Genomic DNA, 15,501 nt, shown 5'->3' on the forward strand with positions numbered 1-15,501 from the left:
AAAATGCCACTGCAGAAAGTGTGCTGAGTATGAAAGGAGAAGGAAAAGGGGGTTGTACAAAAAAAAAAAAAAGCTCATATGATTGCTCATTCATTGCTTAAACACAGCCTTCAGAGCAACGAGGAGGGATAACAGACCGCCCGAGTATGAGCGTCCTGTAAACTACCCTTCAACCCAGTGCTGTAACTCTTTATTCTTAATGCCAGAGAGTAAAGGAAATATTAAACATATTTATTATGCAAAGAGAAGCTTTCAAAAGCCCTGAGTATTTAAACACTAAGAGAAATTGATTTGTTTATGACAGGGATACATACTACTGATATTCCAGGGTAGTATGTCCTCATCTTGTGGGAAAGGGAAGAAGAAACACATTAACATTAGCAGCCTGCTAATGACAAAAGAGAGGGAAAAAGTGTTTTGTTAAGATTTTTCCCCATTTGCTATTTTTATTGCTGTGCCTGAGAGGATGGGGCAGCTTTCCTTCCCATAAGGGGCAAATTTTCATTTTGCAATTGATGAATTTAAAAAACAAACACAAGCGGACTTTAAATAACCCCTGACCTGATTAAAACATTAATTTATTCAAAACTTGGCAAGTTTGTAGAATGCTGGTACTAATCCCTAGAGGGAAAAAAAATCAGTATCAACAACAACAAAATCACCATAAAAGCCAAAAATAATTCAAATGTAAACTTGAGCTGAGGCAGGAATAAGTGCATCAAAGCTTCCAATTCCCTCTCTTTTTCTGCTGCAGCACTAATTGCTGCCAATGACTGCTTGACCCCTTGCTGCATCCTTCTGCTCCACCTTCAGTTTTTCTTGAGCATACAAAGCCTAGATTCATATGTGATTCACTCTGCTCTCAGAAATAATCCTGCAGTCATCCTGGAATGACCTGCCGCTGCGTAAATTCTGGCTACACCAAAGGGCTTACCCTTCTTGTGGGTCTTTCATGAATTCAGTAGTGGGGAAAAATAGCTTAGCACAGTTTGTGCATAACCTGCATTCACATCTGCATCTGTCTGACACTGATCCTAGGAATTGCATTTTCATTAATTCAATGACAAATGTTAAATAATTTTGCTGGTTATGCAGAGAATATTATATATACTGAAGTAATGAATTTACTACCTTTGTCCTTTAACATTCCTATAGGCCAAGGGTTAAATTGTAACATGGGATTACTTCTTGTTAATGGTAATGATTTTCAGAATTATGTACTGATAATGATGATACTTGCCTTTATGCATGCTATATAAAGTTCAACTTTAAAACATGTAATACAGTGATTAGCCTTCAAAGTCCTAAAAAGAGCTGCTGCATTCAGATTGTGGATTTCTATAAATTATTAGTGCTGGCTGCTTGAGCACTTGAGATAGAAATGAAACACAGCCAACAAGCCAGACTGATGGGCTTCCTAAACGTACGGTTTGTTAAAACAGCTCATAACACTGCTTGGCTTTCAAACCTTAATGTTAACAGCTTTGATGGGACTACTTCTAATTAGTATTTAAGACCCATTACAGCTTCCTCTAAGTAATCTTCATGAAATATCATTTGTTCTGGGGGGGTATTTGCCATCCAGTATCTCTGTAATGGCCGTTAATTCACACCACTTTTCTTGCTCCTGTATTAATCAGCAAACTGTAAATCATCCCAGTGTTTCCAGACTGACAGATGTATGAGAGAATCACCAAAGCCAGTTCAGTTTCTCTCCCCATTCAGTCCCACAGACAGTATCAGTTCCTGTTTACAGCCACGGCCTTGTTTTCCCCCACCCACACACTGAAATTTCTCCAAAATGCCCAAAGGGGAAAAAAACCCAAAAACAAAAAAACAAGGAAATCCACTGAGTTCATTTTACCAGTAAAGTTATTTCTAGATATTGCATCTGAATCAAAACATGTTTGTACTTAGAGCTGCTGTGCAGCTCTCACTGCAGCCGGGCAGGAGCGACAGAGGAGCAGAACAGGGAGGCAAAGGAGCTGCTGCCGTCACCCCGCCTTACCGGAGCGCCGGCTGGAGCCAGGCACGGCATTAACAGCATTCAGGGACTCTCCTACCCACTTGTTTGCCTTTATTCTGTTTGTTAAATTGGACTTTGGTTCTGCACATATTTTTCCCTTGTGAAGTGCAGATATAATTTTAGACTCTGACAAGACCATACTAGGTAAGAAAGCACTCCAAAAATCAAGCATAGATACCATGCTCTAACAGTATCTGTGGAAAGTATTCAAATTATTTATTAATTTTAAATTATTTATTTAATTATTGCATTATAATATTAATTTATTATATATAACATATTGTGTCATTATATTATTTATTAATTTATTATTGACTAATTATTTTATAATTTAGGCAGCGATAAGTAGAGTATGGTTTTAGGGAAGTGAGCACATTTTCCAAAAGCCAGGCTTGCTTTTAGTTCAACACAAGCTCCCCAAACTGTCATTTGCTAAGAAAGAGACAGAAAATACAGACAACATACAATCCTACCTTCCAAAAACGTGGGGAAAATGGAATGAAGATGTTCTGATATTAATGGGTATTTATAGCACAGAAATAAGTTGAGTGTACAACAGGGTAATGGAAACCATTTCCTTGTTGCTATTCCTCAGCACGCTGGGCCATGAACACACCTTTGCAATGTAAGAATTCCAGGTGTTCCAACTTGTAACTGAAGATGTACCTTACCCATCACTAACCACTCTATAAGTTATTTTTTAGAATGATACACAGAAGGAAGTTACGGCATTCATCCTGAAGCCGAGCTCCCAGGATGTTTAAAACTTCATTGTATCTAACAGCAAATAGTTGAGAAAGTTGAGAAAATATGTTCAAAACCTTTTGCTCAACTGATTTTAATTAAACATTTCTGCATATGTATTTTTTTTTTCCTAATCTGTGATAATAAAGAAAAGCAAAATGGATTATGTGGGGGGAGAAAAAAAAGGCAAGAAAATCTGCAGATAGGGCCTGATTCAGCTGATGTTTAGCCCAGAACACTTGTGAACTGCTACCGAGCTGCCTGGAAAACCTGAGAGGAACTGTCCACCTGGGTTGGCAGAGTCAGAGGGGTTCAGGTACAACTGGAGAATCAGACATTTTTCAGCATGATAGTACCACTTTCCCTACACCTTTGGGAGATGAGGTTGTTTCCCATCCTGTACTACAGAGTAGAAGGAAGCAATTGTCTGTTGCTTAGAGCTGAAAACCACAAAAGCAAGGGGTTTTCAGAGGTCACACAGAATCCCCACGCCATGGCTCCCCCTCCTCTGCTTACCCTCAGCTCTGCAGCCATGCCTGGCCTGGAGCAGGGACACAGCCTTGACACACAGCCCCCACCTTGAGCACCTAGAAACATTGTAAACAGCCTGTCAGGCTGAAATGCAGCACCTTGCTCTAAATTTCTCTAGGGTCACATTTCCCTCTATATGTCCACAGCACATGAGCACTACTTCCTCTTTCCCCGCCCTGGACAACTCTCCCTCAGCCCTGCAGACATCACTTCATTGTCCTGCACAGAATGAAGAGAAGGACTTCCCTGAATGCCTCCCGCAGCCCTCACTGGTGTTTACAGTATCTCCTGAGACTTTTTTCTTTCCAAACGGATTTTAATTTGTCCAGTGCGAGATTCCCATAGAGTTGTCCATGTCCTAAATGCTCAATTGCTGACAGAATATCTTCAGTTTTATTAAACAGGTTGTAAACAAGGGAAAGACCTGTCTGGATTGAGGAAAGTGCTGCAGCTTTGGTGTAGTGTCCACATTTATTTCAGATCCAGAAGGTGGGTGGTATCCAAGAGTGCTTTCAGCATGAGAGCTAAAACTGGAAGGAATTATGAGTGAATTAGGCAGAGCTGTTGGAAATATCAGGGCCTGCAAACATCTTGAAATACAAGCGAAAGAAGTGGGAAGTGGGAAGGTTAAGACATGGCCACAAAGACTCCACTACAACAAGGAGAATCCTTTGAAATACCCAAAATGGAACACAAGAAGACAACACATGCAATTTAAAAACACCCTGTGAAAGAGCAATGGGCTCAGAAGATCAGATGTGAATTAAGGTTTTTTAATCTTGATTACTATACTTCTGAAAATATTGTATACATGTTGAGGCCAAACACCCCATTTTGTTCCACAAGTTTACTTCTTACTTTCCAAAACTTATCTGACATTATTTATTCACAGGGGAGGGGAGAAGATGGCAGATGATAGTTTCAATTGAGCTCCTCTCAGACTCTCTTGAGAACAGAAAATCTCCAAGTTTGAAAATAATAATAATAATAATAATAAATATATATAAAATCAGAAATGACTATTCAAGAAGATGTTTTTACATCTGCAGAGATGTCAAACCCTGGGCTCAGCCTTATTGCTTTCTATAGTCCAGATTCATCACCAGCTTCCTTTACTCCCCTATTCAAAAGCACTTAATTTCAAGGCACTTCAAAAAGCTCTCCATCCCTCAAAGGCTTTGCTTTCGTATTGTGTTACCATTGCCCTTTGAAATCAAATCTGGTCTTCTCCTCACAGCATTGGTAAAAGAAAAAAAAAGGTAGTATTTTAAAAACTTGGTTCCTGAGAAAAAAGTAAAGGAAAAGAGAGGAAAGGGAAAGCGAGAGGGAAAAGGGAAAAGAGAAAAGAGAAAAGAAAGAGAAGAGAGAGAGAGAGGAGAAAAGAGAAGAGTAGAGAAAAGGGAAGAGTAGAGAAAAGGGAAGGTGCGGGAAGGGAAGGTGCGGGAAGATACGGGGAGGGGAGGGGAGGGGAGGGGGGAGGGGAGGGGAGGGGAGGGGACGGGAGGGGAGGGGACGGGGGGGGGGGGGGGGGGAGGGGGGAGGGGCGGGGAGGGGAGGGGAGGGGAGGGGAGAGACGAGGCACCAGCAGAACTTCATTCAAAAATTTTAAATAAATTATTTTAAAAGTAAGTTTGATACTTGAAGAAAAAGGGTAGGGGATTGAAACTGCAGATGAAATATACTTTTGGTTTTATTAATAATGCATGATACGCTTATTGTTTTATGTATTAGGAAGATGCCTTGTGAGATCTTGGAAATCCCAAATAAAACATTATTTTCCCCTTTACTTGCAGGAGGACTGAATGCACTCAGATGATGCAGGTTTTGTTTTCTGCTTTTCCAAATTTCTCATCAACCTTCATCAGAACTTATAAAGTGCTGCTGAGTCAGAACAGTCTCACTTAAGAGTCACAGTGCACTGACTTTTCACAGGCAGAAATAACTTCCCATAATATATAGCACCCAGAAATCAGGCCACGGTATTATCATTTCTTTGTATTGATAAAAGCTGTATTTTGTATTCGATTATAATATTTAACCTTTGATATCTAACCTCTGGGTCAGTTTGCTCTTTATAACAGTGCATTTCTTCTCCAGTTTTGTTTCTATATTTAGAAAACTTATGCTCTGAAGATTTTTAAACTGTTTTTTAAAAAGTATTTTTAATCTAGCTCAGAAGTTGTGGTGTTTCTCTGCAACCTACAGTTTATCCTTCCAACTCACATAACATTTTGCTGCTTTTACCACAGTCAAAGAAATACTTCAAAGTGTATTTTAGTCTTCAGCATGTTCTTTATCACATATGCAGTCCATATGTAATAAAAATACAGCCACTTTTACTGCAAATAATACTAGTCTACTCTCTGTCTTTTGTAATTTTTCCCTCTATCAGTATTTTTGGCAATGGAGATTAAACAAATATACCCTTTGCTGACAATCCAGTGTACAACTCTCTGGATGTCAGGAGGAATGCAGAGTTCTAAAAATAGCGCATTTGGTTCCTATGGTGCAAGTGGGGCTCGGAGACACAGTGTGTCATGTCCCTCCCAGACAATGGCTGTTCATCACCTACATCCCCCCAGCAAAACAACCTTTTCAGCTGTGTTTTGGTTCTCAGCATTTCACACACAGAGCAGTCAGTGGGCAATCTTGTCCTCCTCCCTGAGACTCCCAAGTTTTAACCCACATCATCTTGGGCTTGGAAAAGAAATAGCCACCCAAAGGGTTTATTGTATTCCAGCCTGACTTAAACTGTGAATTTCACTGGTTTTCCTACCTTCAGGGAGGAGAGGATCCCTCCTTCCCCTGCACAGAGCCCTCTGTCTGTTCTTACACTGGAGGGACTGACAGAAGAGCTCTTCTGAAAGTGGGGTGTTGTACCAGCATTGCTGAAGGCAGATTTGGGCCCAGTGTATCTGACATTCCAGAATAGGAAATCTGCAAGTACAAACTCTATTTAGACATGAAAATCAGGGAGATGCCCAACTATTCAACCTGCCTGGGCAAATCCAGCTTTCTGTGCGCCCAGAAACAGCCAATAAAGTCAAGTGGTGAAGCTTTACCCCTGAAAACAGTGTGTGACAGTTCTGTGATTAACCCTGGCATTTACTACTATCTTTATATTGGGGATTTACGAGTCCATTATAACTTTGAGTATAATTTCACTCACGGGCATCAGCCCTACCGGAATAAAATGAAAACCTGCCCATAGCCAGAGAGCAGTGTTAGCCCCACCAGGCTTTGTGCTATCACAAATGTAAACTGTCAGTGCCTCAATCAATACCCATGCATGCTCAACAATAAAGACATAGTGCTTCAGATGGGGGGAGATTAACCCTATCAGATTCAGCAGCTGTCCAGGAAAGACAGGATCTGGGACACAAACTGATTACACTTAAAAGATATCTCACTAACTATAAAAATGGTAGAGCTGTGAGGCACCAGCAGTAACCCCACTTTTGGAATGTGGAACGTTTGCTTTAATACACAGTGAAACAACAGCAAAACGCTCACTCTGGGTCTATGGCTGCTGCTCTCTTCCCCATGTTGCTGTGCCTGCTACAAGGATCAAATTTCATGGTTTATTGTTCTCCCTCCAACTGGCCACCATCCACATTCTTCTTCTGTACAAAGCTGCACCTCTTGCTTCAAAGAAGAGAGAACTATGCCTTCTTTTTATAAATTTTAGTCACATTTGCAAACACACACACAGAGTAAGGGGATAACATTTAGGCACTAAACAACATTTCAGGGAATGCTGTTATTTTTCTCGGAGTAAATTTATTTGAATGAGGCTAAAAAGGGGAAAATTTCCACCAGAAATTTACTAATTTTTGAGATGAAGAAGTTGTCTCCCCTGTCTTCTGAATCTTTAACATTGTGCCTTTTAATGAAACAACTGCTCCATGCTTGCAGAGTCCTATTCATCACCTACCTCAGGAGGGAATTGGCACTGAAATTCTGCAAAACTTAAACTCAGCTCAGGATACACTGCTGGAAATCAAAACCACAGACACTGGGGCTACTTCACTCTGATGGAATAAAATTGGTACAGTGCAGGTGGGGTCCAAAATTCAGTACCAATCTCTCAATGTAAATAAGAAATCTATTGCAGACAAATAACAGATCTCCATGCTAGATTCCAAGAAACTTAGTATCTCAGATTCAAGGATTCCTACACAGAATAATTTTTCTATGCAATCTTTCTTTTAATTCAGCACTCAGGATACATTTTCTTCTAGGAGATTTGCAGTAAAGTTGTCAAAACCTAACAAAATGCTCCACTCTTGAACATCCACCATCTTTCTTCAGCAGCTCAACAGACTATAAAACTGAAGTACTGTCATCTGGTGCGTAATTATTGTAATAAGTGTTCCCTGTAAAATGAAGGAGGCACCATAAGCTTACCTAACAAGTCTGAAAATATAAAATGCTCATCACCCGTAATCATTGTCTTAACTGTCCTTGATCTTTATTGATAGCAGCAATATTATTAATAACTCTCTCTCTGACAGTGAGAATCAGCTGAAAATGCAGCACAGGCAGAGCACCAGGAAAGTTGCTCAAAGAAGGAATATTTTGGCCAATTAGACAGACTCACTTCAGGATTTTTTTTGTGTCTAATCAGTGATGCAAGGGGTTCAGAGGTATAAGATTAAAATGCAAGGCAGGGAAAACTGGGGCACAGAAACTTCAGGAATCCAACAAGGATGCTCCAACTTCACAGACTCAGTGGTGAAGCCAAAATAAAAACCTCAAAGTTTGTGGACATATGATCAAAAGCAATCATGTCACTGTGGTTAACAATTTATTAGTTTATCATCTAAGATGCAGGAAAACACTATGAATGTATTCTTCACCCACACCTGCCTCCAGCATAAAACTGGTGGGCAGTAATTCATGGAACTGCTGCACTTTGCTCCCTTTCAATTGTATGTTTATCCACAGGCCTGCATCCCAAGCCAGCAAGACTCTACTCCGTTTAATCTGGGTCCCACCAAACACAAGCAAGGTCCTCATGTGCTTGAAGCAACAAACTGCTCTATCTTCATTGAATAAGGCGTCCTTCACTGGAAACCCCTTAAAGAGCACTAGATGTGCCCCATTGTTACATGTTCTACACCTGCATAAGCAAATTCAGTGAGTCACCAGTTCCCTGCCACGTATTTTAGGCTGCTGCATGAAATAAGGGAGAATGAAGTGTTGGAACTTGGAAAAGAATGAGTTGATCCTGAAGAGGCACAGTGGCAATGCACTTCACTGACTTACCACTCAGAAGCTGGTATTTAATAACTATCCCCTATTTCTCACTATCATAGGACATTATGATATTTAGTTAAACCAGCATTACACCAAGATTGATGAAACCCCCCTCCTTAAGAACCAGTCACTTTTCAGGGAAGAAGAGAAAGAAGACCTGGCTCTGGAGTGCATTTGACACTTCAGCTCTCAAGCAGACCCCAGTAGAATTTAGATCAGTCTCTGCTTTGCTGGGAGAGAAGTGTCTCTCTCAGTCCTCCCCAAGCTGCTGATGGAGTGACTGTGTGCACAACTAAGCAGCTTGGAGGAGTCTGCTTACAAAGTGTTGGTGCAGCCTAACAAAGCCCTTGGTTTGGTGGTGAGATTCAGTGTTTCCCACTATTCTTCTAAACAAAAAGATGTTTATTCCTCACAGCCAGGCTGCTCTCAAACCCAGTCCCTGAGCCCTTCCCTGCTCCCAGGACCCTGTTCACAGTACATCTCTCTGATCTGGGGTAGTAGCAGATTCACACCTCTCAATGAGTCTCAGTCTCGCTGGACAGAAACCAGGGCTGTGCCTCACTTTTGCTAGCTGAATTTTTGCACTTACCAGCTCAATTGGTATCCCCATGGGTGGGGAATGGCCCTCATCCAAAGCAGGGAATGGCTTCTGGCAAATGCTAGAAACAGGTATTTCAAGTCTGCCTCTTTGCTATTCAGGAGCTGTACTGTTTGACCTGCTGTCCATGAAGGACACACTAGCTTCACTTCTCACCCCACCTGATCTTTTCTAGCCTCAGAAACATAACACAGAGATGAATTTGTTGAAGGACACTAAGGTAAAAAGAAGATATTCCCTCTGAAAGGATAACATGAAACATGCAACTAAACTATCTCTGGACCTTATTACATCAGCTAAAAGAGACTATCACCTATACATGTAAAAAAAAATTTTAAAACAGCACAAAGTTCTCCACCAGGCTAAAACGGGCAATGCATGGTGAATTACAGCACATTTTTAGTTGAAAAAATAACTAAATTTATTCTGTTATCACCAGAGGTTGTTATTGCTTTGTCCATGTATGCACTGTGCACACCTCAGAAATTCAGTGACGTTGCATTTGAAACACAAATAGAAAAGCAAAAATAAGAAAATAAATTACTCAGTATTTTCACAGAAGCCATGTAAGACAGAAGAGAGGTTCTCACCTGTCTGCTTTGAGATAGCAGTGTGGCAGCTTGCATCTGTCTCTGCATCCGAGGTGGCTGCATCAGCTGTCGGAACTGCTGCTGGAGAAACTGGCTGTTGTTGGTCTGCTGGGACTGCTGCGTGGCTGAAGACTGCTGCTGCTGCTGCTCCTGCTGCTGCTGCTGCTGCTGCTGCTGGAGATAGTGAATGAGGGACTGCTGTCCTTGTCCTGCTGTCAGAGGGGACATTTTTTGAGTAGCTGACTCCGAAGCAAAGTGAGACAGTGGTTTGGTGTTGTTGAAAGAAAACTGGTCTTGGCTAACAGAGCTCTCATTCACCAGACCTGGCTGTAAGCTACTAGATGGCTGTTGCATAATTATGTTCATATTTTTGGTCTGGTTTGTAGTCATTGATTTAAAAAGTGAGTTCTGCATACTTGTGGGGTTGCTGCTGGAAGTGATGTTAGAGATTAATGTACCTTGAGGACTGAAGGGCTGTTGATGCAGAGCAGGGCTTGACAGCTTTTCTGGCCTGTATGGTGGAGAAGGTCCAGTATTTGTGGAGGCTATGCTGGCAACCAAGTTGTTCTGTGGGCTTTTAATGCTGCTGGCTGGCAAGCTGGCTGATGTCAGAGCAGGTAGCATGGAGCTCTGAGGACTGAAGGGCTGCTGGCTCAGAGCTGGACTGGAGAGCTTTTCAGAGCTGTAAGGGGGAGATGGGCCAGTGGATGGGGTGCTGCTGGAAGTCATGCTTGAAAGCAGAGTGTTTTGAGGACTCTGAATGTTGTTTCCTGGTAAATTATTAGCAGGCATGCCAGACACCATAACATTTTGAGGACTGAAAGGTTGATGATGTGGGGATGATCCTGCCCTGTAAGGCGGGGAGAGACCAGGAGGAGACACAGTTGTCCAGCTGGGACCCTGTACTTGTTGCTTGGTACCAGACGCCTGCTTGCTGGCTGCCAGCTGCTTTAGCTGCTGAGCATGCCAGTTGGAGCCAGGCATGTTGGGCAAGGGTACTGGGAGCATCGGTGGAGGCTGACTTTTGTTCTGAGCTGCTGTAGAGATGGGTGATACAGCAGGTTTGTTTGAGGGAGGAACTTGGAAGTTAGCTCCAGCAGATGATGGTCTCATCTGAGGGGATCCTCCACTGGTTGGATTGCAGCCTGGAGAAAAATCTTTGTTAGCAACATGGTTCTCCAGGTGGGAAGTCTGTGGGGAGGACTTTGTAGTGGTACTTATGTTTGGTTGGGAATGACTCAGACCAAGAGGATCTTCAGCTTTGCTGCACAAAATCTTCTCCAGATCCAGGTCATTGGGAGAAGGATCAGGCATTTTGGTCAGCTCTTCCAATAGATCTTGCAGCTCTTGGTCCACAGACTGTAAGGTGTTTCCTTTCTCATCATAATGGACAATGTTGTTGGTTTGCCCTCCTATTGACCCCTTCTGATTTATTTCTGTGTTCGATGGCACTGTGAATGGGGAGCCAATACCACCACCATTCATGTGATTGTTTTCAAGGAGCACTGGGTGCCCTGTGACTCCCAGGGAAGAAGTGCTATGACCAGTGGAGAATGAAGAACTTTGCATTTCTGGACATGCCATGCTGGGACTGGCACCTTGGCCCATGGTGAGATTTACATCATCAAGACAAAGTCTTTTACTGTCATTTGGGAAAGTGACATCAGGCACGCCATTGGAAGCAGGAGAGCTATCATCTTCCAGTTTTCTTTTAATGGATCCCTGTAACTGTGAAAATATAAAAGGAAGTAGAAAGGATCCATTATTGACCATACTATTATGACATGCACTGAAGCTCCATACTACCATACTGGGTTGGAGATAAAAAAAACTAAATCATACAATTAAAAACCCAACCATGAGAGACAAATTCAATCAGGATTTAAATGCGTTCAACTTCACCGAAATCAAAAGAGTTATAGTCAGACAAAGGCTAAATCTCATGAGCTGGCTTTAAAACAGATGTTAAAGCTACAAAATACTGTCTGTCACGTGAAGTGTAATAGAAGTTTTTAAAATAGTTTCTGGTTGCATTTCAGTTAAGACATTATACTCCCTGTATAACAAGCATGTCAACGTTTTTATGGTAGCATTTTTTAGGTCTAAATAGCAAATCTGAATGAAACCCCGGACTGAATTTAGTTGCCTTCTGCCAGTGACTCAGATTAAATTCAGACCAGAGACAATTACATTCTTTATAGGCCAAACATCTGAAATAAATAGCATACTTTCTAAACAAACAAAAACAAAACACATTCTCAGCTATCTGTCAAAACAGACTTTCAAACTTCCTAATCACAGATGTTTTAAATTCCAGAAAGATTAAGTAACAGCTAAACTTTTCAATTTTTGTTTATTCTTCTATGTCTAAGGCATTGTGATCTTCATTCTTTTGAAGAATTGCCACTCATTCATAAAAATGGACATGTTTACAAAATACAGTTATATAATTATCTTGATCTACAAGAAATGATGGAGCTGTAAATTCACAAATCTTAGGGAAAAGAAACCTGCCTTCTACATATAAAGGAAGTGAAACTGAAAACAATGCTTCTCATGCTATTTCAGCATATGGCAATCTCTTCCACATAAAATCATCTGTGGCTTTCAATTTTAACAAGCATGACCTGTATGTCTCAGGATTAATCAGACCTTAACATTGCTTAACATTGCTTCAAGTTAAGGGAAATAAGCATTATGACCTTGTTTATCAATAGAGGGAAGCAGTATATAGAAAAGTATCTGATCAGCAATGGGAAAACCAAAGAACACTGGCTCCTCTAAACCAGCTCCCAGTAAAGCCTCTCTGAGCTCTGGGCTACAAATTCAAGTGCTTCTTGCATAAAGACACTACTTTTATGTAGTGCTATTAAAAAAATCCCATCTAATACAAGGTCACATAACCAGAAAAGTCCCCCCACCAATCTCAGCATAACCAGACCCACACTAAGGCTATGCTGCATATGACCAACTTCTAAATTTTACACTAATTTTTAAACACATCAGTTATGCTTCAGTCACTGCACACACAGCTGCAGCACATCAGTGCTCTCAGACAACAGTGTCACAGCACTGTTACCACAGGATGTGTGAAGGCTGCAGGGCACAGGGTGGGCACTATGTGCAGCTCCTTCTACACTGCAAACAGATGATGTCCACCCCTAAATTCAGCCCATCTTCACTCAATCACCCACAAACGTGTATGGCTCTGGCTTGGGAACATGGCAGGGCTGCCTGGTGGCTCACTCAGATGGTCTCACACCAGTGCCCTCTCATTGCTTATTTATAAATTGTGGGCAGAGAGACAATGGATTGTGCCTACCGTTGCTGAGGGTGTAGATGCAATTTAGGATTAGGATCAGACATCACCATGCTGGTATCCAGTTTACAGAGACATTTGGAAGAGAGTGACAGGATACAAGCTAGTTTTCTGTGATCATCATGGCAAGTCTGCAGACTACAATGAGCTGCTGAGCAGCTTTTTAGGAGGTGCTCATCTACCCTCCATCACCAGACACAGCAGCTTTGGCATTGTGGCAGAGACCTTTTCACATGAGTATTTTCCTTTTACTCCCCAAGAGTTGTCCCTTAGAGATTTATTAGTGCTTGTCTCTGGTGATCTCCAGTCATATTGCTTTAATATGGGCTGTGCTCAAAAACCACAGGTGGGGAGAACTGAGGAGAGCTGCTTCCAGTGCACATTATCTGGTTACCTGAGAGTCTCTTTGGACAGCAGTGTCTGTGCTGGGCCGGGATTGCTGCTCTGTGAGAGACTGTCCCAGTGTCACACCCAGACACTGCTGCACCACCAGACATTTGCTAATGATAACTGAAAAATTTGCTTAGCTTCAGGAGATGGAACCTGGTCTAAATCTTCTCCCAGGTGTTAGTCTAATGATGGATGAAATTGCTTTCCTTCATTTTCTCTGCAAAAATTAAGCCAGAGTTGCATGTTTCAACAGATGTTGCCCTGTGTAGGCTGAAACATGTTGGTAGAGCATAACTATATATATTTAAAACTCAGACATGTATAGAGAGTATTTACAAGGGCTTCAGACATCCAAAACAAACAGAGTGTGCTCCCTAGTTGCACCCTGGGAACCTCCAGGCAGGAAGTGGTGGGGGATCTCCCACCCTTGGCCAGCTGACATGCTGGCGTGCATGACCTTGCCAGCTCTTCCTTTGCCAAAGGACATTCCTATGCCCTGAGTTACTCGGGAAAAATGTGGGCTTGCTAAACACTCTGAAAAATAGTTTTTTAACTGTTGCACTGGGGAATAAATGTGATGGCAAAACAAAACTTAATTTCCTTAGACTGCTACTAAATATAAACAGATAAAATAAGGCCATAGCTTTCCAATGGCATAGGTATTCCAAAACTGGAACAGGACTTTTAAATAGTATGCTTAGCCCTCCAGAGAAGATTTGCTGCAAGAGAGGCAGTGAAATTAGCTGGGAATCATGTTCTCTTAAAAAGCAAGATTCCTGTTTCCTTCGTGAGTATTTGCATAAGTACCATAAAATCCAGAAGACTGATTTCTCCCAGTGCAGGCAGGTATAACTCCACAGAATTTAGTGACATTGCTTTTGTTTAAATTTGTTTAGATTTGACTACAGCCCCAAACTTGAGAGAGAAAGATACGCTCCTTAAAACAACTAAACAAATAATAGAATAATTTTGGTTAAAAGGGGCATTTGGGTGCCATCATCCTTCTGCTTCAAGCACATCACCAATGTAAAAGATAGACGATAGTGACCAGGCACTTACGTATGAAGTTTCCATTATAAACAGAAATCCCTCCTTGCTCTGGCTGAGAGGTTGTTTTCAGTGTTCCCCACTGACACCTCAGTGGTTGTTATACCCACACAGCATGCTCTGGGCTGGTGCTGGCTGTGAGGAGCCCCAACTCAGTCACTTCTCTCCATGCACATGCTCCTGCGGCAGCCCCTGATCAGTGCGGGGACAGTAACACAATTTCATTTTACTGGGACCCTACCTGGCTCAGACACGCCAACCACAGTGGTAACAGGAGAGCATCAATGAGGCACTACAACTTTTAGGACCAGGAGGTCCTCACCTCAAGTAATTCAAGAAGCTGTTTGTTGCAGAATAGTCATCTAGTACTCCCAGACACTGCAAGACTATCTCTTTGAAGCCTACCTATGTTTTTCCGGACTCTTCCTTACCAAAAATATTTTTACTGCCCACTTCCTTCATCTGGTTCCAGATTCTCCATGAAGGACGCAATTTATTCCAACTTTTTCGCCTCTTTTTTTTACATGATTTGACAAAATCAACAGAAAAGAGAAGAACAGCAAAGCATGTTCTTCCCCCTTCTCTGCTGATTAGTATATTGGGCAGCTTTGCTTCAAACTGAATACCTGAGAAGTGAATGGAAATATTTTAGAAATGCATCACTCACACCACCCCACCCCCCACACACACACCCTTAGTCTCCTAAGCTGTCTGGAGGCTCCTTATGGCTTAGTATATGGGAAAACTTAATTCAGATGTGCAAGCAAGGACAAAGCAGACAAGCAACAAAGGGGCTCTTGTGACATTGTCAAAATGCATTAGAATGCACTGGCATGCACAGGCTAATTTCTGTTTGGGAATACCTGGGAAACAAAGGCAGCTCTCTGATTCAGGGAATATCTGACTATGAGTTCTCCATTATCTCAGGTTTCCTTTTAGAAATGATCCCAGAACTACTGTCTTCTCCAAACTAGCAGGCTGTCTTTCTGGGAAAGAC

The 15,501-nt window shown here is 41.8% G+C and overlaps 1 protein-coding gene across 3 annotated transcripts in view; it reads right to left on the minus strand.

The window, feature by feature from the left end:
- Nucleotides 1-15,501, minus strand: part of MAMLD1 (mastermind like domain containing 1) — a 186,266-nt gene that overhangs the window by 23,748 nt on the left and 147,017 nt on the right. For all 3 annotated transcript variants that reach the window (XM_088062463.1, XM_014260963.2, XM_088062464.1), the window contains one exon: nt 9,749-11,476. In XM_088062463.1, the coding sequence (XP_087918589.1) occupies nt 9,749-11,476 (1,728 nt within the window). The remainder of the gene's footprint in view (nt 1-9,748; nt 11,477-15,501) is intronic.

The sequence above is a fragment of the Pseudopodoces humilis genome, chromosome 15, assembly GCF_049639895.1.
Source record: "Pseudopodoces humilis isolate 2021_Gansu_Grassland_sample_001 chromosome 15, ASM4963989v1, whole genome shotgun sequence".
Lineage (NCBI taxonomy): Eukaryota > Metazoa > Chordata > Aves > Passeriformes > Paridae > Pseudopodoces > Pseudopodoces humilis.